The sequence below is a fragment of the Anopheles merus genome, chromosome 2L (genome assembly GCF_017562075.2).
Source record: "Anopheles merus strain MAF chromosome 2L, AmerM5.1, whole genome shotgun sequence".
In the NCBI taxonomy this organism is placed as follows: Eukaryota; Metazoa; Arthropoda; class Insecta; order Diptera; family Culicidae; genus Anopheles; species Anopheles merus.
This window is the reverse complement of record NC_054083.1, coordinates 35,333,024-35,360,369: the sequence shown is the minus strand read 5'-3', so window position 1 is coordinate 35,360,369 and position 27,346 is coordinate 35,333,024. Positions and strand designations below refer to the sequence as shown.

Sequence of the window (27,346 nt, the reverse complement as noted above, 5' to 3'; positions counted from 1 at the left end):
GGTTAACGATACAGGGTTGCGTTCTCTCTGTTTAATAATGGTTTTATTTCAATTTCATCGCGTGCCCGCGCCACGTGGATCGTGACGGATGGCAACGTTGCGCACGCGACACATTCTTCTTCCGGATTTGTATTGCTGGTGGTAGCAGCAGTAGTAGTAGGTTGAATTTCAAATTTATGTTACTTCTGATGGTTTACTAGCAAAGGGTGTATGCAAAAAGGGATCCCGGGAGAGCGACGACATCGTTGCACCAAACATCAGCGCGCACTCTCTCTCTCCCGGTTCGCTTGGATGCCTTAGATGTGGCCGGCAAAGGTGCCCTCCTCGCGCTGGCTGTCCCACTTCTCAACCCACGAGTTGGGGCACATCGACGAGAAGACGTTCTTGAAGTACTTGCATACCTGGTCGCCCTCGCCCTTGACCTTCTCGCAGCGGTGGAAATCCAGATAGCTCTGGTAGCAGTGCTTGGTCTGGTTCTGGTTGGGGAAGCGGGGATCGAATGGGGCCGTCTTCGGTTCGTACGCCATCTTCTCGCTGGTTGTTGGTCTCGGTCGGTAGGACACACGCGAAAAAGCACTAAATTCCAGAGAAAATATCGTCAGCTTAATTTTGGGTTGAGTGTGCGTGTGTGTGTGTGCGCGCGTGTTGTGCAAACACCCACCACACCCCCACGGAAAGATCCCGGGGGTTTCAGATGGGGACTTAAATAAATGTTGAACAGTCCGTCCGTGTGCGCTCTATTTCTTATCCACAAATTACAGATTTTCCCCTTCATTTCTGTACCCACTCTGCTACTGAATGACCATTAATTGCTAACGTATTTCCCGCTTCGCATGGTAAAAATCTGGTTTATAAGAATCCCACACAGCAAACTTGAAATAGAAAAGGGTGAAAATGAAGATTCACCGACACTGATAACTTATTATTTACATAATATACCGGGGTTATGGGTCCATCATACCATTTCCAGTGCAGAGAAGGTATACAATGTCCTGCCAACTCCCAATAAATCACACTTGGCACCCACAAAAAAAAGCGGGTGGCATGTGAAAGATTCTCATTTATCCCTTCCGATACATTCATCACACAAAAAAGGTTAGTTTTATAAATAAGAATACAATTTCCTTTCCAACGGGAAAATAAAGGTGGAAAGAAAGGGAAACTGAATACACTCCCTCTCTCTCTCCCATTTATCCAATTATTTGACCAATGGTCGCGTCTTGGAGTCCGCATCACACGAAGCACTCTTGTACTTCTTCACCTCCTGCAGGTAAAGAGTCCACGCGTCGTTTGGCGCATCCGCGGCGGACTCCTCGATCGGCCGCACCTTCTTCACCATTCCGGTTTTAAGAATCTTGCCACCCCGCCGCCGCCCAAAGACGGGAAGTGGCGGTGGCGGTGGTTCCTTCTCAATCGTCGACGGTTTCACGATCTGCGGTGGGACGACCGCGGCGGCGGCCGCAACGGTTGGGAGCAGTTTGAATGACCCGACGGCCGCCGGTTGCTGAACGACCAGCGGCATCCTCGGTAGGGCGGCAGCGGTTGGAACCACCATCATCGGTTTCACTGGGGTCGGATTGGCTGCCGAAATGCCGGTTGACAGGTGATGATGTGGGTGGGGCATTGCTGCCATTGCTGGGGTGGCGCCACCGCTACTGCCAGGCACGGCGCTTTGCTGTTGCTGGAGCCTTTTAAACATCTCCAAAAATGAGCCATCGTTCGCGAAACCGGTCACGGTAACGGGAGCGGGCACGTCACGCTGCGGTTTCGAGGGCGGTGGGTAGAGCTTTCCCTCGGCGGCGAGATGTTGCTGCAGCTTTTCCTGCATTTTGCGCTGAAACTCGATGCGCTCTTCCTCGGTTTGTATCTCCGGCACGTATTCGACCGGCTGGCCGGGATCGATTTGCGGCATGAAGCTTGACGACTGCTGCTTTTCGTAATGCCCGGAATGTGTACCAGCACCAGAGCTACTACTTGTAGTCGGTCTACGTTCACCGACAACTCTGCCGGAGGGTTTGGAATCATCCTGACTGTCGTCTCCATTGCTGGACGCACGATCGTGACCTGCGCTTTGTTGTTGCTGCTGCTGCTGCTGTCGCTTTAATGCTTCCTTCATATCATGCTGTCTGCGCAGGTTTGCCAGCTCCTGCTCAATTTCCGCCGACAGACGGTCCTGCGCTGTCCGCTCCGGTCGAGAGCTGGGACCATCGCGCGAGCTACGATCATCCCGATGCGAGCGATTACGTTCCCGGTCACGATCACGATCACGGTCCCGCGAGCGCGATTCTTTCGACCGCGACCGACTGCGGCTGCTTCGCCTATCGCGCCGATACTGATCTTCCCGATGGTCCCGGTAATGGTCCCGATACCGGCCACCGTACTCGCGATCACGGTTCCGATCGCGATGATAATCCCGGTCGCGGTGGCTTCGCTCCCGATCCCGGTCCCGGTCTCGATCGCGGTTCAAACGATGCGAGTAATCGTCCTCGTACCGGCTGCTCGTGGTGCGACTCGAGCTCGAGGAATAGTGGCCACTACGCTCACGATCGCCTTCGCGGCTGGACTGCTTCTGCGCGGGCTGATGATGTTGGTCCGCCAGTTGGCCTTGATCGTTGTCGTCGCCGCCTCGTGGGGCAGTTTCTTCCTCCTCCTCCAGCATCATGGAGAGTTTAGGGGGGAGAGCGGACGGAAGCCTGGAAGAGTAGCGTACACTACCGATAAGCGCCAGTTACAGAATGGAAAGTGTAAGCGATCGCGATTTCGCTCGCTTCAACTCTCCCTAGACCGCGCTCTGGGCACGCCCAGAGAGGGTACTAGGGAAAGCCGTTCCTGCACATTTCAAAACCGATGCAGTTCGACTCTCTAGATTTGCCTTCCCGGCAACACTGGTTCCCCGTGGGAGAATAGTGTGGCGGCAAGGATGGTGAGGCAAAATCTAGAGAGTGATTGCAGTTGTTTTTTTTTGTTGCCCTTTACTGGCTTAATATGCCTCACACGAACGCGTGCGTTTTGGAACAGGATTTCGATTTACTTTACCGTCAAATACAGTGTGTGAGCGTGAGTGGTGCATATAATGTAATTGTTGTTTTTTTGTTTTTTTTTACAAAGTTAGATAGTAGGATAGAGGTAGGATTTTAAAGGTATTAAAAACTACATTACTCTTTGCCTGTGTGCGCGCTTGTCGGTTCGGTGCTTCCGGCTTTGCTAACGCCCAAATTTGCTGGACCCGCCGGGCTGAAGAGGAGGAGCCGTCTTTGGTTGCTGCGATCGGCTGGGCGTGCTGGATGCGCGCAAGGAGAGTGTGCACTCCTGGCGCCTCTCCTAATCTCTCTGTCTCTCTCCCTCTGTATCTCTCTCGCGCCCCTATCTCTCTGTCTGTGTGTACGGCTCACGTGCTTTATTAGACAGGTTGGCCTGAAAAATATTTACTGAGACGTGAATTTTTCTTCGAATATGGTTAAGAAAACAGCAAATAATTACTCTCGGGATTTTCAGAGCTAGAGTCGTAGAACATTAGGGAGTTTGGCCGAGCGCGTTGCATTTGCACTCTGTATGCAACTGTACGGGAGGGATGGAAAGGGTCCTTTCGTTTGAACGGGCGGCCGGACCCTTCCTTCCACCCGGAACATTGTGCGTTTCACTCCCTCATTCTCTCTCTCTCTCTCCAACAGTATCCGTATGCATTCCAGTGCGTGAAAGCGCGAGCTCGCGCGGATTGGGGAGCAACTCTTGGATCTCCCAAAAGGAACATTCGTTACTTTGAGAGCACACCGCGGCACAGGTAGACACCGTAAACCGTTTTGAGAGGAGCGATGTTTTCGACGTTGGTTGATTCTTCCGTGGAACGCCGGGATGGCCGTTATCATCTCCGCCATTGTTGTCCTAAATATTTGCTTTTTTTTCTAAACCATGCATGCACCGTGCATGGTAGCTGTAATGTGTTTTGTTTTTGCTTCCCATTTGCCAAAATTGACCCCAAAGCCTGGAGGTGGTGTGGAATCGGTTTCATCGCAGCACCCCCTTTGCCAACCCTTTTTTATCGCCCCGTGCAGAAAGTTTTGATCGGGTTGGCACTGCGCTCAAGGTAAACTTACATAATCATAGCAACAAACTGAATCATTTTCACTGATTAAGGTATTCATGATTATGGATCCATAATGGTGATGGCGTATCAAATATTGATCCCTTGGTACTTGCAACAGTGCACACAAGGTCATTTCCGGACCTTCCTTATATTTTGGCACAAATTATGTAATTTTTCTGTCCATCATTCCCTCAGCAGGAAAGCCCAGGCCGAGACAGCAAGGGCTAGCTGTCAAATTGGGTGACGGAGGCGGGGGAGAGCTGGGTCACACGGACAGACTTTTTCCGCAATCTGCACAGTTAGCACAATTTTACGTTGCCCCTCCCGGACCACAACTACTCGTACCAGGGCAGCACCGATCCCTTCCCCCCACCACCATCAACCAAATAGTACGTAAGAACTCTCTTCCCACCATGTTCGATTTCACACCACCACCGCCACACACCGCTCATCGTCGCGGATGAACTTTTTTTTTCCTAAATCGCCCCGATTATCCTCTTGTTCCTGTTTCTATCCCAAAAATGAAGAAAATAGTGCACACACACACGGACAGCTGCTCGTTTTTTGCAGCACGGTCAGAAAGAATTGAGCGTAGCAATTACCTGAGGCAAAAAGTGGGGAAAAACCACCGGGCGCTTTTCTTTCGCTTCGACGATGCGGGCACAACTTCTCGCTTGGAACGAGTTGCGATTTGCTCAGACACGGATGACGGCTGAAAAAATGTCTCGCGCAGATTTCCAATATGGCGGCTCGGCGCGAACCAAGGTATGCGATGGGCAAGGTGGCGCGGGAAACTGTATCGATCCTGCTCACATAATCGATTTGACAGCAAACGGGTGGAATTGTTTATTTTTACAAAAATAAATTAAATTTCATTATTTTCCTCTTACTTTTAATGGAAAATCAGTCATATATCAATTGAAATATTTCTGAATGTTTCATTGCCATCAACAGCTTTGTTTTGTCTTGTCAAAACGCCATGTGTTTCTATCTATTAATCTTGTTGGAAGATAGTTTTTTTTAATTTCACTACAAATTGTGCGTATGTGTTATGTGAACTTCAAAACAACTAAAAACGAGAAGATTTAAAATAATCAAATAATTTTAAAAGCAATAAACCAGGCTTTTTGAAAAATATCTGAGAACACCACGACTTTTCCTATCTATTCATCTTATGCCATTGAAACGATATTATCTTGAAAACGGATCGTTTTACACAATTTTCTTGCTCTCGCACTGATCGTTTGCCGTTCAATTTCAATTCAATTCTCAACTTGGCTATCGGTTCTTCAACGCTTTTACATCGGGTACTGTGGGCATCCGCTACCGGCGTAGATTTGTGCTGTGCTTTGGTAATTGTTTATGTGAAATTGAAACGAAAATTGCGTGTATTGAATTGTGAATTGTGAATTGTTATTTGTGGTAAGGTCGTGTGAAATGTGAAATTGGCATGAGAATGCTTCCGCTTGTTGTTTAGTTTTGGTGAATCTCAAAAGAGCGTTAAGTTCTTCAAAAGACGCTGTGTACAAACTGTGGTTGATTACATTCGTTTAGTTTATTTGTGATTCATTGAAACTAAAATACTTTACCGTTTGCTGTTCGAAAACGCAAATTGTGTGTGTTTGCGTTTCGAGCCATAAAATGGCCACGGTGTAGCAGCTTCATGGCAAACAAAGCGGCGGTTGCTTGATGTTTCTCGTCTCTCGGTTTTGTTTTCAGGTCAATGCACCGTCATAATATAAAAGTGTGGACAGATAGGTTGCTGTGAGGGATTGCCACACGACATTTCGACCCATCACCGGTGGCAGACACCAAAGTAAACCATGTCTGATAATGTAAAGGTTTCGATCAAGGTACGACCGCTCATCAAAAGGGAGCGGGAAAACAAACTTGTATCACAATGGCGCATCCGGGATAATATCATCGCAACGATCGATGGCAATGGCGATCCGTTTGTATTCGGTAAGCCATTTTCCATTCACAAGAATGACGTTGTTTCTGTGCCGTTTTTTCATCCTCTTTTCCGCTTTCCCAAACCTCTCCGCACAGATCATATTTTCGATGAAACGGTCCCCACCCGCCAGCTTTTCGACACCGTGTGCCGGCCCGTTATACTGTCCGCGCTGAACGGTATCAACGGGACGATATTTGCGTACGGTCAAACATCGTCCGGCAAAACGTACACCATGATCGGGAACGATCGGGAACCGGGTGTGGTGCCGCTGACGGCGCGGGAAATTTTCGAGCAGATCAAAAAGATCAAGGAGCGCCAGTTTCTGATCCGCGTCGGGTTTATCGAGATTTACAACGAGAAGATACACGATCTGCTCAACACGGCCAACACGAACCTGAAGATAGTGGAAAACCAGTGCGGCGACGTGTCGGTCAACTCGAAGGAATGCATCACGAACTGTGCGGAGCAGATCATCCAGCACGTGGACGACGGCAACAAGGCGCGCAAGATCGGCGAAACGAACATGAACGAACGGTCCAGCCGATCGCACACCATCTTCCGCATTACGATCGAATCGCGTGTCATCGGGCCGGCCAACGGCGTTGACGGCGGCACGGACAATGACGCGGTTCAGATCGGCATCTTGAATTTGGTCGATTTGGCCGGCAGCGAGCGGGCGGATCAAACCGGCGCGACAGGCTCACGGTTTAAGGAGGGCGTGTGCATCAACAAAAGCCTCCTGTCGCTCAGCTGCGTGATACAGAAGCTGAGCGAAAACTCGGACAAACAGTTCATCAACTATCGCGACTCGAAGCTGACGCGAATACTGCAAGCGTCGCTCGGTGGCAATGCGGTCACGTCGATGATCTGCAACATAACGCCCGCCGTGGTGGACGAAACGTACTACACGCTGAGCTTTGCGATGCGCGCCAAAAACATCCGCAACAAGCCGAAAGTGAACGAGATCCTGACCGACGCCGCCATGATGAAGCGGCTCGAGCGGGAAATCAAGCGCCTCCAGAGTGAGCTCCGCTCGGAGCAGAACAAAAACAGCAAAATCAAAACGATGGAGCTGCAAAACGCGATCACGCTGCGCACGAATCAGTTCATCAACTCGAACCAGGCGCAGCAGTCGCTGGCGGACAATGCTCGGCGCCGCACCTGGTGCCCATCGACGACAGAGATACCACGGCTAGCCCCTGGTCACCGTCCAACGCCGGATTTGATGGGCGAAGGCGGTCGAACGCTGATGGGACCGCCTCCTGCGGTGACGAACGGTGGCCAGTATCTCGTGACCATGAACGGGGCGACACCCCAGATAGCGATCCGTTCGATGTCGGCCGACGAGGACTACGTGGCGGCGACGTCGGGCGATATTCGTGCGAGCGATGGGTTTGCCGCCACGCTCGCCCTCATCGGGGAGGACGAGCCGAACATTCAGTACCGCGAACTGCTGGACCATCAGGATCTGCTGGCACGGCGGGTACGCTCGACCTCGCCGAACGGTTTGCTCAATCCGTTCTCGTCCTATGGCGATGAGTTTGTGCCGGGCGAGCAGATTAGCTTCGGGTCCGCATCCGTATCGCCCCTGTCGACGATGGAGCGGGATCTTCACACGCCGAAAAGCTTGCGGAGAACGCGCCGCTCATCGACCGGTGATTCACCGCCACAGTTTAACTTCGAGCAGCGGTAAGTCTTGCCTCGATCCCGCGGCACACCCGGGTTGCGATGACCTCGACCTAGCGAAGGGCACATATTTCATTACGCGCAGTTGCTGTTGCGCCAAGGGAAATCGTGCTGTTTTATTACGGGCGGAAGGGAACGAAAATCAATGGGAAATTTGTTTATTTTAGGGAAAGCAAAGACAGACCCGATGTAAATCTCGGCAAACCGTCATCAAACATCATCTGCCTGGGTGGGGCTCATATTGTGCGCACACCGTCTTGTAGCGACGTGTCGTGTGGCTTGAAATAGATCCAGTGTTTAAAATAATATCCCTAACCGTTTGTTAACCGCATCGCCCCAAGCCACCACGATCGGTCGGCCGGTACGCGTGTTTGGCTGTGAGCAATTCTGGCCAACCCGGTACAGTAGAGTGCGTTAGTACGTACGCGGCATACATGGCATCGCGGTATGGAGAAATGGTTTACGCGTCGCTAAAAATACGCCACACCACTACGCGTCCGACACAATTTCCTCAACGCATGCTGTTTATTTGCTAAGAATCATCTGAGTTTGAGGGATTAGAACCGTTGTTTTTTTTGTGATGTACTTTCCAAAACAAGTCACGAGACGATGAAACTAATTTTAGCTAGCTGCGTATCGAAGACGACGCGTTAAACGCACTGCAATTTAATTAGCTTGGTGCAGCAGTGCCTTTTCGTTTTACATATCTTCGATGTGTGTATGTGCTCCAACCTATTCATTTCTATTCAGCTAAGTTGTGTAGGCTTATCTTAAGAATTAATTAATCTGCGTCATTCGTAACGGCCGCGCATTGGGCCTTTGCGTGAACCTTTCCAATTGCAAGTTGCACTATTGCATTTCTCATGTTTCCCGTACCAGGTGAGAAAGAGCGAGAGAGAAAGAGCATTACACTCACCTCGTTAATCTCTTTCTCTCTCTCTGCATTTCGATCCTCAGTGGCAGTGAGATGTGCGCGCGCGTTTCGTTAGCAACGCGAAGACGAATAAACAGTATCGTGCGGGGCAGAGCAAGCGGCGAACGCGATTTCCACTCTCAGCGTGCGGCGCGTGCAACCCCCTAGAGGTGAGAGGGTGGTAGATCGAGAAAGGGATCTTTTGTTTATTTTGAGAGGGACATACGCGAAGAGCAAGAAGGTCGTGCCGCGCAGTAGGTGTGTGTGTGTGTGTGTGCTTGCATCGTTTCGGAGCACACAACAATCCGTGAAGTGTTGCTGTCTTGTCGCTGTCGGGGTGCAGATGGTGAGTTTAGTGGTGATTTATTCGTAATCGAATGCCGAATATGCCGCACCAGGCACGAAGCGAAGTGGTTTCCATGGAAAGGTTTCTTACGGATTACTTGGAAGAGAATTTCTTATTAGAAATATCTTTCTTTTGGGGTGATTTTCCAATGAAAAACGATAAAACATCAACACGAAGAGGCACTATTATCGCGAGTCGCCCTGTGATCTATTATCGACACCCGTTCACCCACGCACAGTACACTGATGCAGCAGTGTCGTCACGAAAGATAAAAGAAAAGGTGATTTATTAGGTTTCACTCTCTCTCTCGCTACTACGACACGTTGCGTCTTTTGCATTCGCCCTGCTGCCCAATCGCAACCACGTCCAAAGACGTTAGACACCGACCCCGACGTAGAAGAATGCGGAATGCGTTGACACAAACATTCACAAACGGAATCGCACTCAAACACGTTCATCGCATCGCACCGGGGGGTGGAGAGGTCCAGTTTTTTGCCCGTTCTCGGGCGTATATGGGAGCAGTTTGTTGTTGATGTACCTGTGGAGTGGAACGACGCGGTGCGATTAATTTTCGGACCTTCGGAAGACTAAATTCTGCGCTGCGTGTTCATAAAAAGCTATCTGTAAGCACGAATGAACGATAGATGTCTCATGTGTTTATTGTTTATTTCTCTTCCGCGTTTTAAAAAGAGAGAGAGAGAGAGAGAGAGAGAGAGAGAGAGAGAGACCGACCCATACATTTCGATCGTGAAAAGACTGTTTCGTTACATCACGGCGGCATGTCTTAGGGGTCAACGGTCGGCAATGTCCCGTAAATCCCATCTGATCTATCCCATCAATCCAGCAGTTTCCGCTTGTGTAACCTTCCTTGAATTGATATTTCGCTGCTGTGTTGTACTCAAACTGTGTTATTCAATTCTATTTCTTCTTTTTCCCACACCCAGGTGCCGGGAGCTGGAACAGGAACTGCTCGAGCTTCAGGAGTTTACCAAGCTAGAAAACTCGGTCGAAACGCAACACCTGAAGAAGGAGCTTGACAAGCGCACGGGTGAGCTGTCGGAACTGAAACACGATCTCGAAAAGAAGGAGCAGCGGTTGGAACAGCTGGAGGAACGGTAAGTATCATTTGCATAGCTTTATGGGGCACAGAGCACTGTTCGGGCCGGATCGAAGCAAAGATTGTCCCCATGATTTGATTGTTGATTGTATTTGTTACGCCTCAAAACATATCAACAACCGTCGCCAGCCTTCTCCTCCCCACGTAATGCTTCATTTGCTTTGCGCACCCCTTTTCCCCCCTCCTGCACTTTGCTCACGAACCACCGGCGGGGCATTGCTGTTGTCGATGCTCAGCGGTTTTTATTCTTTTCTCGATTACTAAACTGATAATGAACCGTGCCAATTGAATGCAAGGTGATCAGATACTGGCAAGGTACAACACTGAGTGGAGGTGATAATTGGTCGTATCGATGTGATTGGATTGAATATTCTAATACTCACGTACAACGTCAATAATTGCCTAAAACAGAACAGTGTTAAAAAGTGTGCTTTTCATCTTTTAACTATTTTTTTTTATAAATTTATGATTTTTTTTTTGTTTGCTTTTAATAATGTTTTGAGAATCATATAAGCATGTGAAACGCAATTTTGAGTTGACAAATGAAGTAAATCGATCCAAAGTAGTCCATACAAATAAACAAACAACGCAACATGTGCAATGAAATGGAACGCTTTATTATGCGTGCGTGCGCTATGATTACCTTTCTTCTAATGGCGAATGCCCCTATTTGTTCACGTGCCTTCCAGATGCGCCCAGCTAGAGATTGAACTGAAGGGCCAAATGGCAACGGTGAGCAAGGCGGAAAACGATCTCGCCCTGGCGGCCAAGGAGCGCCAGGCGGCCGTACGGGAGGCGGAACTGCACCGGAACCAGCACACCGGCATCGAGTTCGAGTTCGAGCGCTACCGGCAGCGGTCGGAGGCTCGCGAGAAGGAGCTGATTGAATCGCTGCAGGAAGCGCGCAACAACGGCGCAACTTCCAACGGCGGCGATAGTTTCAAACTGGACCAAAAGCGGGAAGAAATGAAACGGTTGGAGATGGTAAGTGTTGTGTTGTGCAATGTTGGGTGTTTGGCAATGTCTAATACTGGGTTTTTGTTGTGTTTTAGCAAAACTATGAATTTACGCTACAGCTGGAGGAATGTAACAAGCAGCTCGAGCAGCTAAAATCCTCCAACCTCGAGCAGCACCGGAAATTGGAGAATGTAAAGCAGGCCGTTTTGCAGCATTTCCAAACATTTTCCGGTGACTTTGCCCAGTCCGCGCTGGCAAACTCGTTGCGCAAGCTGTTGCTACTCTCGCCACATGACGGAGAGCAGGAACATGCAGCTCATTCGAATGGCTTCAACAACACAACGATGGGACAATCCGGCCACGATGGAAACGGAAACGCTACCATGCTCGACGGCAATGCGACCCTGCTGGGGGAGGAAAAAACCATCCAGGAGTTGGTAAAAATTGTCGAGCAGCTGGAAGAAACCATTCGCACGCTGGAGCAGGAAAAGCGTGCCCTGCAGGAAGCGAGCGATGTGCAGCTGGCTGAGCTGAAATCGAAGCTTGACGGTGGGCAAACGTCCATCGAGCGGCTGGAGAAGGAGATTGCCCAGTGGAGGGAAAAGTTTGCGGCACAAACGACCGAGTACGATGAGCTGTCGACGCAGCTCATGGACCAGATGCAGGACAATGAAGACCTTCGCAAGCAGTTCGAAGAGGCGAAGCAGTGCCAGACGGCACTGGCGAATGAAAAGGACGTCCAGCGGCGGGAAGAGCTTGAACGTGAAATGGGACCGTTGCGTGAATCGCTCGAAAAAGCAAACGCCGAACGAGAAGCGCTGCAGCGTGTGTGTGACTCGCTGCGTGAAGAAGTCAGCGCGCTTAAAGCTTCCATAGAGAGTCACGCTTCTCAGATGGAGACGATCGTTGCCGAGAAGAAAAAGCTGTCCGTGGAGCGAGATGAAGTGAAGATTCATCTGGAAGAGGCCATCACGAAGCAGAAAGAGACGTTGAAGGAGCTAGAAACCGTTCAGGCGGCAACACAAGCGGAAGTAGCGACAGTGAATGAAGAAATCGACCGATTAAAACAAGAAATTGTAAAGCTTGAATCGTCGATCGGTGAACAGCTTGTGGAAAAGGAGCTGCTCGGTACAGAAAATAGTCGACTTTCGGCACAGTTGGTCCAGTTACAAAAGGAGCAACAGCTAGCGGGCGCAGCGAGTGATCAAAAGGCGCGAGAAGATTTGCAACGGTTGCAGCAGCTGAAGGATGAAGCCGACGGGCGTGTTGTACAGCTCGAGATAGAGCTTGAAGTGTTTAAAAACAAGCTGGATGCTGCAGAGAGCGAACAAAACGAACGGTTACAACAGTGGGAAGCGGAAAAGCAAGGCATGGTAAAGGAGATCAGCGAGCTGCAGCTAAGAATGGAAGAGCTGCAAGCCTCCCTGCACCAGTTGCGAGAGGAAAAGAACAGTCAGAACAATTTGGTACAAATTCAAACGGAAAAAGAATCCGCTCTACAGGAGGAATTGGCTGTTTTGCGTCAGAAGCAAGCATCGGAGGAAGCACGCATCCACGAACTGCAACAGAAGGTGTGTGATTATGAAGGAGAAATTGCAGCACTGACTGAACGTGAGGCAAAACAAGGCGAATCTTTCGAAAGCTCGCTAAAACAGGCACAGGAAGAATTGGATTGCGCAAAGAAAGCCCTCGCACAGCTGACCGAGGAAAAAGACGCAATTGTGGCCGAGGAAGCAAAGGTTCGGGAAGAGCTGCTAAAAGCTGCACAAACCGTTGCTGAGCTTCAAAAACGCATTGAAGAGGTAGAGCAGGAGCTGGAATGCTCTCGATCGGAACTGTCTGCGATTGCTGGAAAGCAAAAGGAAGAACAGCAAATCCATGAAGAGGCTCGCAAGGAGATAGAAAAGCAGCTAGAAATGGCAAACACTGCGCTAGCCAAGATAAAAGAAGACAATAGTGAACTGTTAAAGCGACAGCATGGAGATCGCGAAGATCAGGCGCAATGTGTGCAAGCGTTGACGAAATGCAAGGAAACGCTGGAACAACGATTAGTTGAAAAGGAAGCGGAGCTTGCAACAATCACGTCCGATCTGGAGACGGCACGAGCAAAGTGTGTAACCTTGGCAGAAGAGCAAAAGACTGAGCACGAATCGTACAACAGCGCGCGGCAGCAGCTCGACCAGGAGATAGAACTGCTGAAGCAAATGGTGGAACAAGTAAGCGCCGACAAGGCCACCATCGAGCGAGAACATTCCGAGTGCCACTCCCGACAACAGGCGCTTCAAGGTCAGCTCGAGGAGCGCGAGGTGGAAATGCTGCGCTACATAACCGAGCTGGATGCACTCCGCGCGGAGCAGATCCGGCTGGTGGAGCAGCAGAACGGGGTAAAGCGCGAGCTGGAAGCGAAGGCTGCCGCACTACAGCACGAGCTCGATTCACTGCAGGGAAACGTGAGTCAGCTGATGAACGAAAACGAGGCACTGCTTAGGGAGCAGCTTGAAGGGGAAAAGTGCCAGCAGGAACGGACCAGCGCCGATGCGGAGGAGCTGCTCAAGCTGCGCTCCTGTCGCGACGAGTCGGAACGGTTGGTGACACAGCTGGAGCGCGATCTGGCCACCGTGCGGGCCGAGCTGGAGATGGTACGGACGGAGCTGCTGGAGGAGAAACGCCGACGGGATGAGATTGAGCAGACTGACAGGGAACGGTCGGAGGCGGTAAAAGAGGAAACGCAACGATTGCGCCACGCTATCACCGCCCTGGAGGATGAGAAGCAACGGTTGCAGGAAGCAACAGACAGGCTGCGAGTGGAGCTGACGGAGAAAGAGCGCCACACGGCCGAACTGGAAGCGCTCCAGCAGCAAAAGGAAAGCGCACTGGACGAGATGCGCAAGGAGAATAGCGATCTTACGATCGCGGTGCAGGAACTTTCCGCCAAGATCGTTAATCTGGAGGAGCAGGTCGATAGTAATGAAGCATCGCAGCGGAAAACGATCGATACGCTTGTGCAGGAGCGGCAGGAGCAAGATGCTGCACTGGCTGCACTGAAACAGGCGCTCACGGTGGCGGAGGCGAAGCTGACGGACGTGGAAAAGCAACACGACCAAGTACGGGATGAGCTGCGCGAGACGAAAGCAGCGCTGGAGGAGAGTCTAGCGGCACGGTTGCGTCTCGAGGCGGACATCGAAGAATCGTCCAGCGTACGGGACGTGCTGGAGCGCGAGCTGCGCGATCTGAAGAGCGATCTGGAGAGCCTCGATCACAAGCTGGCGAACGAACGGTACGAACAGGAGCGTGCCGTATCCGCCGGACTGCGCCGCGAGCTGGACGAGAAGCGCAAGGAGCTGGAGAGCTTCATGGCCACCGGTCGGCCGTCGCTCGGTGATGGGCGGGTGGTGCAGGCGCTGCGGCGTGAAAACGAGGATCTGCTCAAGCAGCTGAATGAGGTGCGCCAGCTAGACGGACTGCGGGCCCGGCAGCTGCAGGAACGGGTCGATGAGCTGGAGCGGCTGGAGGGTGAAATTGCGAAGCTGCGCGACGAAATGTCCAGTATGCGGCACGAGTCGAGCTTCAACGAGAAGGTGGAGGAAATATGCCACCTCCAAAAGCAGGTGCAGGACGCGGAGAAGGTGCGGGAGGAAACGGTGCACCAGAAGCGGTCGCTCGAGCGGGCGTTCGATCAGCTGCGGTTCAAGCACCAGTCACTGGCGAAGGAGGTGGACGAGCTGCGCAAAACGACGGATAAGGAGCGCAAGAATCGTCGCCAGAGCACGCATGACGATCGGCGGGGGCTGCTGTTTAACAGCAAGGAAGTGTCCACCATGACGGATCCTACCTGTGAGTGCTTGTATCTTATTTTTTTTTGTGTGGGAACTTTCAACTAATCGGTTGTTTCTTTGCTTTCTTACACTCCAAAAAATGTAGCTGCTGACTGTGCCTGCTCGGAGATGAACGAAAAGATCAAGGAAATGCGCAACAAGCTTACGCTTAAGGACTGTCAGCTCAACACGCAGAAGCTCCTATCGTCCGCCAATCCGCTCAAGAACGAAATCGCCGAAATGCGTCGCAAACTGGAGGAGCAGCACCGCGAAAAGTCACAGATCGAGCAGGAACTGCGCGAAGTGCTTGAGCAGCTGGACCAGGAGCGCAAGGATCGCAAACGCCACTGTACCCAGTGTATGCGGCACAGCCGGCAGCAGAATGCGCGCTGCGATAAGGCGGTCCAGGCGTACCAGCCGACCACCGACAGTCCCAGCACGACGACGGCCGTATCCGTGTCGATTGTGTCCACCGGCAGGAATACTTCTGTGGCGGTGGGCGCTGGTGACGCAACAGGCAGCGCGGAGCTGACGGCACTGCAGAAACGCTGCGAGGAGCAGCAGGAGCAGTACGAACGGCTGAACGAAAAGTACCAAACGATGAAGCACCTGTGCCGGATACGGAATGACAAGATCAGCAGCCTGAGTGCGGGACTCGCGGAGAAGGAGAACGAAAGCACGAACGTGAACCGTACCGTACAGGTGAGAGAGGATTTCACTTGTAATATATTTGTATGTTTTAATGTATGTTTAATGTATGTTTTAATGTATGGTTTTTTTGAATGCTTTTGCGGCTCCAGAATGAATGTATCCAGCTGAAGCAACAGCTGAAGGAGGCCGAAAATCGGTACGCCCAGATCTACCACCATGCCGTGCAAATGAGGGGAAAATCGGCCAACAAAGCGGACGTCGGTTTGCAGACGGATAATGACGTAAGTGGGCGAAGTAATACTTGCAGAGAAAGAAACAGAATGTTAAAATATCCCCCTTTTCTTCCGTGTCCCTTTTTAGGCTACCCGTGAGGAAGCGGAAATGTATCGCGTCAAGTACGAACGCTACAAAGCACTGGCGGCTCGACTGATAGACGAAGCTAAAGCAGCAAAAATGAATGGCCAACGGACAGCTGGCGGAGGAGGGGTTTAGTGCCTCTTTTTTCACTCATTCCCTTATCCCAAGGAAGGAATGATGATGGCAAAGCTGGAAGACGCCGCATCCCTTTTAATAGTGTTAGTTTGTCTAGTCCCATCCCGTATAGAAGGTAATTTGGCGAGAAAGTCTTCGCGCTACACACATTCAATGTGAACGGAGCAACACACACACACACACTCTGCAATGTGGAGTCGTTTTCGTTGCTTAACTACACTTAAGCAAACCGTCCGCGCCTCCGTGAACCTCGGAACATCCCGTACCGTTGCATTTCCTTTAGCCCGTCTGTAGGTAATGTCCGTTTGTTGTTTAGCGTTTAAGCTAGTTTTGTAGTAAACTTAGTTCGTTCTTTCTTTCTTTGCGCTATTGCTGTTAATCGTTCACACTTACATATTTTGTGGTAATGTTCCACCGTTAAAGGGCATGAACATGTAAATATGAACCTGATGTTGTTCGGTGTTCATACATCAAGTGTATATTCAGCTATTCGTTATGTTCCGTACTTAGTGCTGTCTAGTTGAACGCAATATTAACAGCGCTGTAGAGCGTTTATTGCTTCGTTTGAAAGTGTGTACCCCATATTTATATTGTGTGTGCATGTTGTTGTACCTTGGCTTACTCGGAACGGCACGAGGTAAATATTTATTAAGCTATCCCGAAACTACTGTGTGAAATGTAATATCGTGAATACAAACCGCCGACCGAGCTAGCAAATCAAACAAGCACACAAGCAAGCAATAAATCCAACAACCATTCTTTTTTTTTCTATTATACATTCAAGCCCTTTCGCGACGCGTCATTCTTGGAATGTATGAAAGAAATGTGATTAGACAATTCTCTACATAAGAAGAATATTCGTTTTATCCGTAGAAAGTCTTGTCGCACAGACAGACACACAAAGCGTTTGGAAATGGTAACTGTGTATACAGATGCCGTGCGTACAATGCGGTTGGGCAAACGTTTTAAGGGAACTGAATGTCTCTAAGACCTTGGATTTAATGTCTAATTTTACGTGTGTTGTGCAATGCTCCTGTACTGTTAGCAGGAGCCAATCGTTTATTCGCTTAATTAGGACAAAATTAATATTCCAAAACCAAAAAAAATAAATCGCTAAAATCTTTCCATTGGATCTTTGCACGGTTATGGTGACGAAAACAAGCGACAAAAATCCTCATTTTAATGCAACCTTCAAGCGTATTCTGCTTTGACGGTGAAGACACACACGCGCACGTATCGCAGCGATTTATTTGTACAGCCGGTTCGGCCAGAATTTGGTTCATTTGGCTGGGAAAGGGAGCAGAATGTGATCTGTTTTCTTAATCATATTTAGCTGGTCGTTTTAGTGGCCGCGCGGTTTAGTTCTGCTATTGATCGCTCCCGGTGTGGACTCGTTTGTTGCCTCTCTAACCGTCGACTCATAACGCACTAAGCCATGAAGCTGGTTGCCATCATCCTGCTCGTCGTGAGTCTGATTTCTGTGGCGTTTGCGCAAACCACGCGCACCACCTGCAAACCAATTACGCGCAAATTGCGCACCACGACGGCCGCTCCATAAACTACGGAAAGTGTCTCCCGTCCACGTGTTGACTGGCCAAGGCACTGATGATCGTCATTGGATGTAGCGTTAATTGAGTTAGGAATGAATAAAACAAAATAAGAATGTGTGGGAACGTGTACTAATTTGAGAAGTGTTTCGTTTTCTTTCAAACAAAAGCAATTTTTCTATAAACTGACACCAGAAAGAAACATTGAACGAACCAAGCTGACACGGAAAGAGTGTCGGAAAAGCGCCACAATATTCGCCATGAAACCGAAGGTTTTTTTTACGGCACTTCTCATCGAATATAATCGATTAGGGCTTCGATTATATGTCGCGGCGCGACGCTATTTGGCGGTGTATGGGCGTATGGTTAGAGGCGTTTGTTCATCAATCCACTTAACCCTGGCTCTGCTCGAAGTAAATCGAATAACTCTGTCCCCAGTATAAAGCCTTCTGAACATACCGTAAACATCCATGCTGTATAATTACGCTGCATCAAGCCCCATCAAGGGTTCAAGCCCCGAATGACTACCCTGCTATGGGGGCGAATCAATAAGTCACTGAAAGCCAAGCCCATTAGTGGTACAGGCAGACTTGGACCGACATCGGTGGCTGTGCCAAAGAAGAAGAAGAATGCTCCAAAGCTAATCAAAATTATCGGTTTGCTCAACACTGATAAGAAGAAAATTCCTCTTCTGGCGCTTAATTGCAAGCTTCGCATTGCTCATCCACAGGCGCCGGACGTGAGGAATTCTTTTTCCACTCTACAGACCATCAGTCGTGGAGTTCTGATTTTTTGGACTACGTGGAATTGTCAGGCCTTCCTACGGGGGATGGGGAGTATTCAATAATTGTGAAAACCTAAGTCAAAATAAGGTCATTAAGTTCTTTTTATTAATCTTGTTACAAAATTGCATGATAATACGAAATATCTTTCACACGATATTACAGATAAAATTATTTAGCTTCCTGCAATCATATGTGATAACCATAGGCAGGGCACTCAAGGTATATCAAAGTTCATTTGAACCGTTGCGCAAAAGTGCTTCTTGGAAAAGACCGTGGCACCCTCTAAATTCGTGCTGTTTGATGCATGATAGATTGTAGATGATGCATGAAGCACGAACCTCCCGACAGTGGTTGGGGTTTCCCGTATTTACACAAGATCCGATAATTGAGAGACATGTTACCGTTCCGTAGTACAGACACGATACATACCATCTCTTCATTGACTTCAAAGCCGCATGTTTTAGTTATTGAATTTCTCAACTGGTAGAGAGAGGAACGTCTGTACTGATTGAACGCTTGCGCTAGACTCATTCTTTATTCCTTGTTTCCTTCATTCGTCCCCTCAATACAATTCCCAAGCAACAAATTCAAGTGACAGAAGGTCATATGTTTATACCGTACAAATTCATTACTCAACATAGCCGCCCCCCGTTGAAAGGTAGCTTTCAACCCTTATTACGAAACCTCTCTTTCTTCCTTCTGTCCGGGCAGTATGCAGATCTTGGTGATGGCTCTTCTGTAAATTCCATCCTTCGTTTTCACATCAACCACTCGAACCAAGCCGTCATCACCAGGATAAATCTTCAGCACTCGGCCGAAGCGCCATTTGAGAGGGGGAAGGTTGTCCTCCTTCAGCAGGACCATAGTGCCCTCCCGAACGTTGTCTCGCCTTGAAGTCCACCGGGTACGCGGATGCAAACCAGACAAGTAGTCTCGATTCCATCGCTTCCAAATCCGCCGAACATACTCCTGCAATTGTTGATAGCGGTCCAGGCGGTTGCCTGGAATCTCAGCATAAGATGGCTCAGGGACCGATGTAAGCGCCCGTTGAATCAAAAAATGACCCGGTGTCAGAATTTCCAGGTCCTCTGGATCGTTGGAAAGTGCAGTTAACGGTCGCGAGTTCAAACAAGCCTCCACTTGAACTAAGATAGTTTCCAGGTCGTCTCGCCGCAAGATACTGGATCCTATCGTCGCCTTGAGATGCCGTTTAAGCGACTTCACTGCGGCCTCCCAGATCCCACCGAAATGGGGTGACCGCGGAGGGATGAAGTTGAAGGTGATCCCTTCCGTTCCGCAGTAAGTTGTAACAGCATCCTGATGTTGTTGTTTCTGGAACAGCTCATACATCTCCTTGAGCGCTCGATCAGCTCCCCGGAAATTTTTGGCGTTGTCGCACTGGATTACGGATGGTTTACCGCGACGAGCTATGAAACGCTTCAATGTAGAAATGAAGGCTGGAGTAGACAAATCGGCAATAAGCTCCACATGTACTGCCTTGATCACAAGACAGACGAAAACAGCAACATAGCATTTGATTGGAGCAGCCTTCTTGTTGGTTTGTCTATAGAATAATGGACCACACAGATCCACACCAGTGTTGTAGAATGGGAGAACTGGGTTTACGCGTTCGCTGGGCAAATCTCCCATGATTTGCTCTGCCGTTGTTGGTTTGGATCGGAAACAACTTACACACTCATATACGACCTTTCGTGCCAGGTTGCGTACGCGAAGGGGCCAGAATCTCTCACGCAGGCTAGATATGAGCTCTTGTTGTCCCGCATGCAGATATTGTCGATGATAAGAACGCGCAATCAGTAGGGTCAATGGGTGAGAAAACGCTAAAATTATCGGATGTTTGCGTTCATACGAAACAGGCGCGTTTCGCAAACGACCACCCACACGTAAGATACCCTCTTTCAGAATAGGTGTTAGCGTTTTCAGTTTTGAGTTCGGCTTGACCGCTCCAGTTTGACGAACATCCCGAAGCTCCTCAGCAAAGGTTTCTTGTTGGGCCAGACGAACGAGCGTTAGAGACGCTGACACTAATTCATCTATTTTTAGAAACCCCTTTCGTAGATTTCCGCGGTGTGTCGGTTGACAATTGTACATGAATCGCAGCAGATATGCCGTAAGTCGCACCAATTTTTCGTAAGATGAAGAAAGATCGAATAGAAAATTTGGCGGTACCTGTTGAGATGTGGCTACAATCGATCGCTCTTCCAAATCTTTCGAGGAAATTTCAGTATTGGGTTTGTTCGTAGTCCAAGCTTGACTTGGAAGATGCAACCATGAGGGCCCTTGCCACCAAAGTTGGGAATCCATGAGCTGCAAAGGCATCATTCCCCTGGAAATAATGTCAGCTGGATTGTGCTCGCTGGCCACATAACTCCAAGGCATCTTGTAGGTTTGGTGCTGGATTTCCGCAACTCGGTTCGCAACGAACTGTTTCCAACGGGAAGGACTGCTTGAAAGCCAATGAAGAACTATCGTTGAATCAACCCAGAAGTTGATTTTAAGCTCCAATTTCACCCCTTGCTTCACCTTCTGCCATAAGTGTGATAGTAACAACGCTCCCGACAACTCGAGCCGTGGAAGGGACACGTTTTTCTTCCGTTTGGTATTAGGTATCGGTGCCACCTTTGACTTAGCACATAACAACCGTACTGAGACTTGGCCATCGGACGATTCTGCTCGTATGTAGATACAGGCGCCATAAGCCCGTAGGGAAGCATCACTAAATCCGTGAGCTTCAATTCGCACTGTTCCACCAATTGCTCGTCGTGGAATTGTCAAGCTAGTCAGATCAGCGAGTTGTTCTCTGAAGCGCAACCAGAATTGTTGCCGTTCAGACTCCAAAGGTTCATCCCAGGTATTTTCGTTCTTCCAGAGCTCCTGCATGAAACACTTTGCTACTACAATGACTGGTCCTAACAGTCCAAGAGGATCGAACAACTTAGCTGAGTCTGATAACGCAATGCGTTTGGTGATGATTTCTGATTCCTTCCAACCAGGCACACTAAACCCTAGCTGGTCCGATGATGGCATCCATCTTAAACCCAAAGCCTTGATGGATGTGCTGCGATCGATGTTCAAAACATCTCCCTCGATTTGTAGTTCAGCTGGTATTTGCTCCAGTAACTCAGACGAGTTTGAAGCCCATTTGCGCAGGTGAAATCCTGCCGATTGTAGAAGCTGATTTATTTCGCTGCAAATAATCCGGCCATCTTCAACAGATTCCACACCGGTGATCATGTCATCCATGTAAAAATCTTGCTCGAGGACCTTGGATGCCCTGGGATATCTTGTTTCTCCTTCCTTAGCCAACGCTTGCAGACAACGGGTGGCCAAGTAAGGTGCGCAGGCTGTGCCGTACGTAACGGTTTTCAGCTGATAGATGCGAATTCTATCATCAGCAGATTCTTTCCACAGGATGCGTTGAAGTGGACGATCGGACTCCTTCACCCAAATTTGGCGATACATTTTTTCAATGTCAGCCAAAATCGCAAATCTGGGTACTCTAAATCGGAGTAACAACGACAAAAGATCATCTTGCACTGAAGGTCCCACCATCAGTGCATCGTTGAGGGATACCCCTGTATCAGTAGAACTGGATGCATCAAATACGTCTCTTAGCTTAGTCGTGAGGCTGTCGGGTCGTACTACACAATGATGCGGCATGTAATATGTCTTTCCAATGTCATGGCGGTCAGATGGAATTTCTTCCATGTGTCCTAGATCGAGATACTCCTGTAGGAATTTAGAATATTCCTGCTTCAATTTCGAGTCGATATTTAATCGCCTACAGAGCGATTGTAGCCGCCGTGATGCAGCTTCATAAGAGTCACCTAGTTGATTAAGCCTTTCAGTACGCGTTGGTAAGGCTACCACGAAACGGCCTTCGTGGTCTCGTGAAGTTGTTTGTACAAATGCTGCCTCACACTCAGCTTCCTCGACGGATAACATCGCAGGGGAGTAGCAGCCTTCCAGTTCCCAAAACCGGCTTAGTTGGTCATTCAGCGTCATGACGTTGAGCACTAAGGAAGAGTGTGTTAGACCTTGGCTTACCTGACCTGAGACAATCCAACCCAGCTCCGTGTTTTGCAGTAGTAGTTTTGGGCTATTCAACCGAAGAATATTACCCAAAAGTAGATCGTTGTAACCTTCTCGCCCAATAAGTAGATCAATTGGCCCTGGCTCATAGAAATGAGGATCCGCCAACGTCACTCCCTTCGGTAGGTTCAATCCTTCCGGATTGACTGCATGTGCTGGCTGGTCCCACGTCACTTCTCGCAGCACATGGAACTTCCAGCTTGCCTTGAAGGTAGAGCAGTGAGAGTGGATAGCAAGGCTCACAGAATGATGAGACGAATGCTGTGCCTTCCCTATTCCACCAAGCAGATGATGCTCGTTCCTCTTCTGGACTCTCAACAGCTGTACCAATCGTTCCGTAACAATGTTGATCTGTGAACCTCCATCCAGTAAAGCTCGAGCCCAGATACGTGTTCCGTCAACATTCACTACTTGTACCATTGCTGTTGGTAACAGGATTATTTTTTCGAAATTGTTGCGCGCACAATGTTGAACAATAGAAGCCGGTGTAGCTGCTTCTGCATTTGATGTAGACGGCAGTGATGACGCTGATGCTAATGACGACTGATCAATTGGAGAATTCGGTTTGTGAAGCATCGTATGATAATTTCGCTGACATACACGGCAAGATCCGGACGAACAATCCTTTCGCTGATGACCCGCCGACAAACAGTTAAAACACAACTGTCCGTTCCTCACTAGCTCGTGTCGCTTTTCCACAGATGCATTTCGAAACACTTCGCACAGGTACGCAGCATGTGAAGCCCTTTTGCAGAATGAACAAACTTTTGTGGCCGGCTTAACCACGCTGTACACTTCGTTGCGGGTTTTCATTCTGCCTCCAGCTGTTGTTGCTTCACTTGTTCGATTCCTGTCTGGAGCCATGGCTTGCAAAACAGTTGCTTGGCTGCGAAGGAATTTCATGATCTCGTCATACGTGGGAACATTGGTTGAGCTATGATGTATTTCCCATTGTTTAAGTGTGGCCAGGTCTAATTTAGAGCAGACCATGTGAGCTAAGAGCACGCTCCATCCTTCCGTGGCCACTCCCATTCTAGTCATCATTTTAACACCACGCTCAAAACTGTCAATTAAAGAAATCAGTGATTCGTATGATTCCTTTTTCATGTGTAGTATCGCAAATAATCCATCAAGATATCGTTTCACCACTAGCTTTTTGTTTTCGAATCGCGATTTCAATACTTCCCAGGCAACAGAATAATTTGCGTCAGTGATTTCGATGTCTCCTACTACGTTAAGAGCATCCTTTTGAAGAGAGCCTTTTAAGTATCGTAGCTTGTCTACGTCGGCTAAATTCTTATTGCGATCAATAAGACTGAGAAAGGCATCTCGAAACGGTAACCAATCTTCCATCTTTCCATCAAAAGTTGGCAAGCGCATTTCGGGAAGTTTTGTGTGTGGCATGGTATCGCGTGTTGGTGTGGAAACTACACTTGATGACAAGTTTCTTTCAATTGCCAATGAAAGCTCAAAATGGCGGTTCTCGAAAGAGGCGTACTCTTCTTCTTCTTGTTCGAACTGTGCATTGGAAGAAGAAACCAAATTGTTGGTGTGCCATGTTTCATATTCCGTGGATAGCATCGACAAGCGTGACGCACATCCTTTCAGAAAAGCGGCATCCGCTCTTGTTGCATGCTGTAGTGCTTGATCAATGCGGTCCAGCCTTTGGTCGAAATGCTGACGCATTCGCTTTCTTTTCTCCGCCAGCATTGCTGCTGTTGGAAAAGTAGGACTTGAATTTACTGATTCAAAACCTTCAAACTCACTCTCCGAAGCTTCTCTTGCCACGGCTGCCCTCAGTATTGGATTGGCTTGGACATGATCGCTGTCTGATGCAGCTTGCACATGTGATACACGATGCGATGCGTCTTGTTCCTCAAACGCCGCCGACGTCGTTGGAACTGGTGAACCAGGCATTTTCACTTGTAACAAAAAACACTTTTCACAACACTGAATGTTCGTAAAATAGTTCAATTTGTCCCGTACTCTACCCGTAGAATTAGTTCAAACCACGCGGTTTTATTGTTCGCACACTCACGCACACACCCGGATTAACACACGCGGAACTTTGCTTTACCCGAGAAGAGAGAATTGTTCACTCGCGCACACGCTCACTCCGTTTGAATAACGCGCGCGAACCTTTATCTTAACCCGAAAAGAGAGAATTGTTCACTCGCGCACACGCTCACTCCGTTTGAATAACGCGCGCGAACCGTATTGTTCACAATACGTTTGTTAGCACCGACCACGTTTTCCACGAATTAAAACGTTCGATATGCCTTAAGCAGGGAACTTGCCTCCTTGCACTGAAAACACTTCTTGCGTATTCGAACGACTGATGATCGATCACAAGCAAAAAGATACCGTACCGACCGCGTTTCCACAGATTGAAAACGTTCGATGTACGTGTATAGGGAACTTGCTCACCTACACTTGAAACATACAACTTTGAATTCAATGTTCACTAACACTTGAACAATGTATTGTTCAACAAGCGTCCAAAAGACTGAGGCTTGACCGTCAGAAACAATAACTGGCACCGACCACGTTTCCACGTATTGAAAACGTTCGATATGCTTTGTACAGGAACTTGCAAACCTGCACTGGTAATTTCTTGTGAATTCGAACGGCAGCGGTTCGACGACACACACTAATGTATCGCACCGACCACGTTTCCACAGATTGAAAACGCTCGATGTGCGTGTGTAGGTAACTTGCGCACCTACACTGGAACAAACGATACCACCAACGACGTTCCACGAATTGGAAGTCAGGTACTCGGTTTGTGGGGACACTTGCACTCCCGCACTGAAGCTACACAACACTTCTCACCGAAAACGTTCTACACTTTGAACGCTCGATGCACCAAATGTTGCGTATCTGGACTTCACAATTAAGCCACTTGTGAAGTGCACGATCTAACGCATGCGTATGCTCAAGTATGAGCCTGTCCGAACGCGCACAGCTATTTTACACGCACACTGAATGTCCTAGTGTCCAACTCACACTGTGACACTCGCGCGAACAATACACTGCCGTTATGCACACTTCCTCAATCTCTCTACGAGTATCGAAACAGCAAACGCACAATACACTGCCACTAATGCACCCGTGTGCAACGAATTGTCGTTATCTCGATAGCCAATTCTATCCGGTTCTACGAAGGACCATAATGTTTTAGTTATTGAATTTCTCAACTGGTAGAGAGAGGAACGTCTGTACTGATTGAACGCTTGCGCTAGACTCATTCTTTATTCCTTGTTTCCTTCATTCGTCCCCTCAATACAATTCCCAAGCAACAAATTCAAGTGACAGAAGGTCATATGTTTATACCGTACAAATTCATTACTCAACACCGCATATGATAGCACATAGCCAGGATAAAACTGTACGACGCTATCAGCACTTTTGGAATCCCGGCCAAACTGATAGGGCTAGTTAGGATGACCATGACCAACGTCACTTGCCAGGTGAAGGTGGATCAAACATGTGCAGGGTCTTGTCTTCTATTTAACTTGGCGCTCCGTCAGAGGGCCATCTGTGACTCGACAAAGAATAGGTTGAAAATAAGATCGGTAACGAAAAATGCCTTGTTCTCTTCTTTTGGCCATTTCGAGCTATTTTGATATCGAATTTTCGTAATGTTTCTAAAGTGAGTCACAGACGTTTGCGTAGACCCAAACCACTTAGAACAATAGACTTAATTCATTATCATGAAAACCCTACTTATCACTTGATTGTTTATATAATGTATAGCCTAAAAGCCTGGATTTACTGTCGTTCAACCCAGCAAGGAATAATTATAAGTGTTTATCACTACAAGCCCTGTAATGTTTTATTAATGTAAAGAAAATTGGCCTCGATATCCTTGGCATGCGGTTGATATGATCTTTATTCGATTTTTGTTATTGCTTGAGTTGCTAGTAAATCTTTATTGTACCTAATTATGATTTTTATTAATTATTTAACCACAAAACAACCCTTAGGTAATAATAAACATGTTCAAATGTGTATACATAATGAATGGGTAAAGAATTAGTATGGGTGTAAAATGGCGGCTCTACATAGGAAGTGTCTCATTTCGAATATCCTCAAAGATAAGCCCCTCTTCTCCGGATATATGACGGGGTCATATATTTTATTTATTTTATTTATTTTATTTTTATTTTATTAATTGCTCGGCCACGTTGGGTTACAGCAATAGTGCTTACTGACTATAGTATACAATTATTCATGAAGGAGTTGGAAGGAGTTTATGGTACGGAAAAGGAGCGAAGACGGGATCGGTAGACAGGATAGGATATGTTGAAATCGAACAGATCAGAAGTACAATTAAAAGACGACATAGCTCTTACAAAAGGCTCATTGCGAGCAAAACGTGTACGACATATAGGTAACTGGAGACGAAAACGATAACGTAAGGTGCGACAAGGTGCATACAAATGTAAGCGCGTCAGAAGTGAAGGAGTATCAATCGTATTGAGCAATATGCCAGCGACGAAAGAAGCCTGAGCGACCGAGAGGCGGTGCTCCAACTTGGCAAGGCCTAATAGAGTGCATCTATCGTCATACGAAGGAAGCGGAATAGAGTGATGACCCAGCGACCTACGAAATACGATCCTTGTAAAACGTCTCTGGATCCTCTCAATCCTTTGGAGCAAAGATAGTTGGACAGGAGACCAGATGACACAGGCATATTCTAGTACGGAACGGACCCAACAACAATAAAGGGACTTAAGAGAAAAAGGATCACGAATTTCAGTGGACATGCGACAAATATAACCAAGCCTTTTGTTGGCCTTGTTGATGACATAGTCCGTGTGCTCCTTGAAAGAAAGACTCGGGTCAAAGAAGACGCCAAGATCCTTAGACAAGGACGCACGGGG

At 48.4% G+C, this 27,346-nt stretch overlaps 3 protein-coding genes across 6 annotated transcripts; 1 reads left to right on the top strand and 2 right to left on the bottom strand.

Annotated features, from left to right (window-relative positions):
• Positions 1-21: 21 nt before the first annotated feature.
• On the bottom strand, positions 22-4,888 carry LOC121591589 (cytochrome c oxidase subunit 6B1-like). 3 transcript variants are annotated; one of them, XM_041912294.1, is made up of 3 exons: positions 4,687-4,888; positions 3,160-3,414; positions 554-2,693 (listed from the first exon to the last, which is right to left on the bottom strand). In XM_041912294.1, exon 3 carries the CDS (start codon positions 2,660-2,662, stop codon positions 1,199-1,201), a length of 1,464 nt encoding a protein of 487 aa, XP_041768228.1. In that variant the 5' UTR covers positions 2,663-2,693; positions 3,160-3,414; positions 4,687-4,888; the 3' UTR covers positions 554-1,198. The 3 variants fall into 3 exon arrangements, with proteins under 3 accessions (XP_041768230.1, XP_041768228.1, XP_041768229.1); XM_041912295.1 differs by lacking the exon at positions 4,687-4,888 and adding an exon at positions 3,481-4,680; XM_041912296.1 differs by lacking the exon at positions 3,160-3,414 and having other exon boundaries at positions 22-576; positions 4,687-4,819.
• A 485-nt stretch (positions 4,889-5,373) lies between these two features.
• Positions 5,374-17,694, top strand: LOC121592096 (centromere-associated protein E). 2 transcript variants are annotated; one of them, XM_041913383.1, is made up of 9 exons: positions 5,374-5,506; positions 5,804-6,046; positions 6,134-7,727; positions 9,928-10,098; positions 10,790-11,084; positions 11,153-14,891; positions 14,979-15,574; positions 15,673-15,804; positions 15,884-17,694. In XM_041913383.1, the coding sequence occupies exons 2-9, from the start codon at positions 5,908-5,910 to the stop codon at positions 16,013-16,015; spliced, it is 6,798 nt and encodes a 2,265-aa protein (XP_041769317.1). In that variant the 5' UTR covers positions 5,374-5,506; positions 5,804-5,907; the 3' UTR covers positions 16,016-17,694. The 2 variants fall into 2 exon arrangements, with proteins under 2 accessions (XP_041769317.1, XP_041769318.1); XM_041913384.1 differs by having other exon boundaries at positions 5,398-5,436.
• A 752-nt stretch (positions 17,695-18,446) lies between these two features.
• On the bottom strand, positions 18,447-22,286 carry LOC121593107. Its single transcript, XM_041915180.1, has 2 exons — positions 22,196-22,286; positions 18,447-22,097 (listed from the first exon to the last, which is right to left on the bottom strand). The coding sequence occupies exon 2, from the start codon at positions 22,074-22,076 to the stop codon at positions 19,023-19,025; it is 3,054 nt and encodes a 1,017-aa protein (XP_041771114.1). The 5' UTR covers positions 22,077-22,097; positions 22,196-22,286; the 3' UTR covers positions 18,447-19,022.
• Between the last annotated feature and the right edge of the window lie 5,060 nt (positions 22,287-27,346).

Coding starts and splice junctions, on each gene's coding strand:
- LOC121591589 (XM_041912294.1), bottom strand. CDS start 2,662: ATGATGCTGGAGGAGGAGGAAGAAACTGCCCCACGAGGCGGCGACGAC.
- LOC121593107 (XM_041915180.1), bottom strand. CDS start 22,076: ATGGAAGAAATTCCATCTGACCGCCATGACATTGGAAAGACATATTAC.
- LOC121592096 (XM_041913383.1), top strand. CDS start 5,908: ATGTCTGATAATGTAAAGGTTTCGATCAAGGTACGACCGCTCATCAAA. Junction 6,047..6,133: donor TGGCGATCCGTTTGTATTCG/GTAAGCCATTTT, acceptor CTCTCCGCACAG/ATCATATTTTCGATGAAACG. Junction 11,085..11,152: donor AAATGAAACGGTTGGAGATG/GTAAGTGTTGTG, acceptor GTTGTGTTTTAG/CAAAACTATGAATTTACGCT.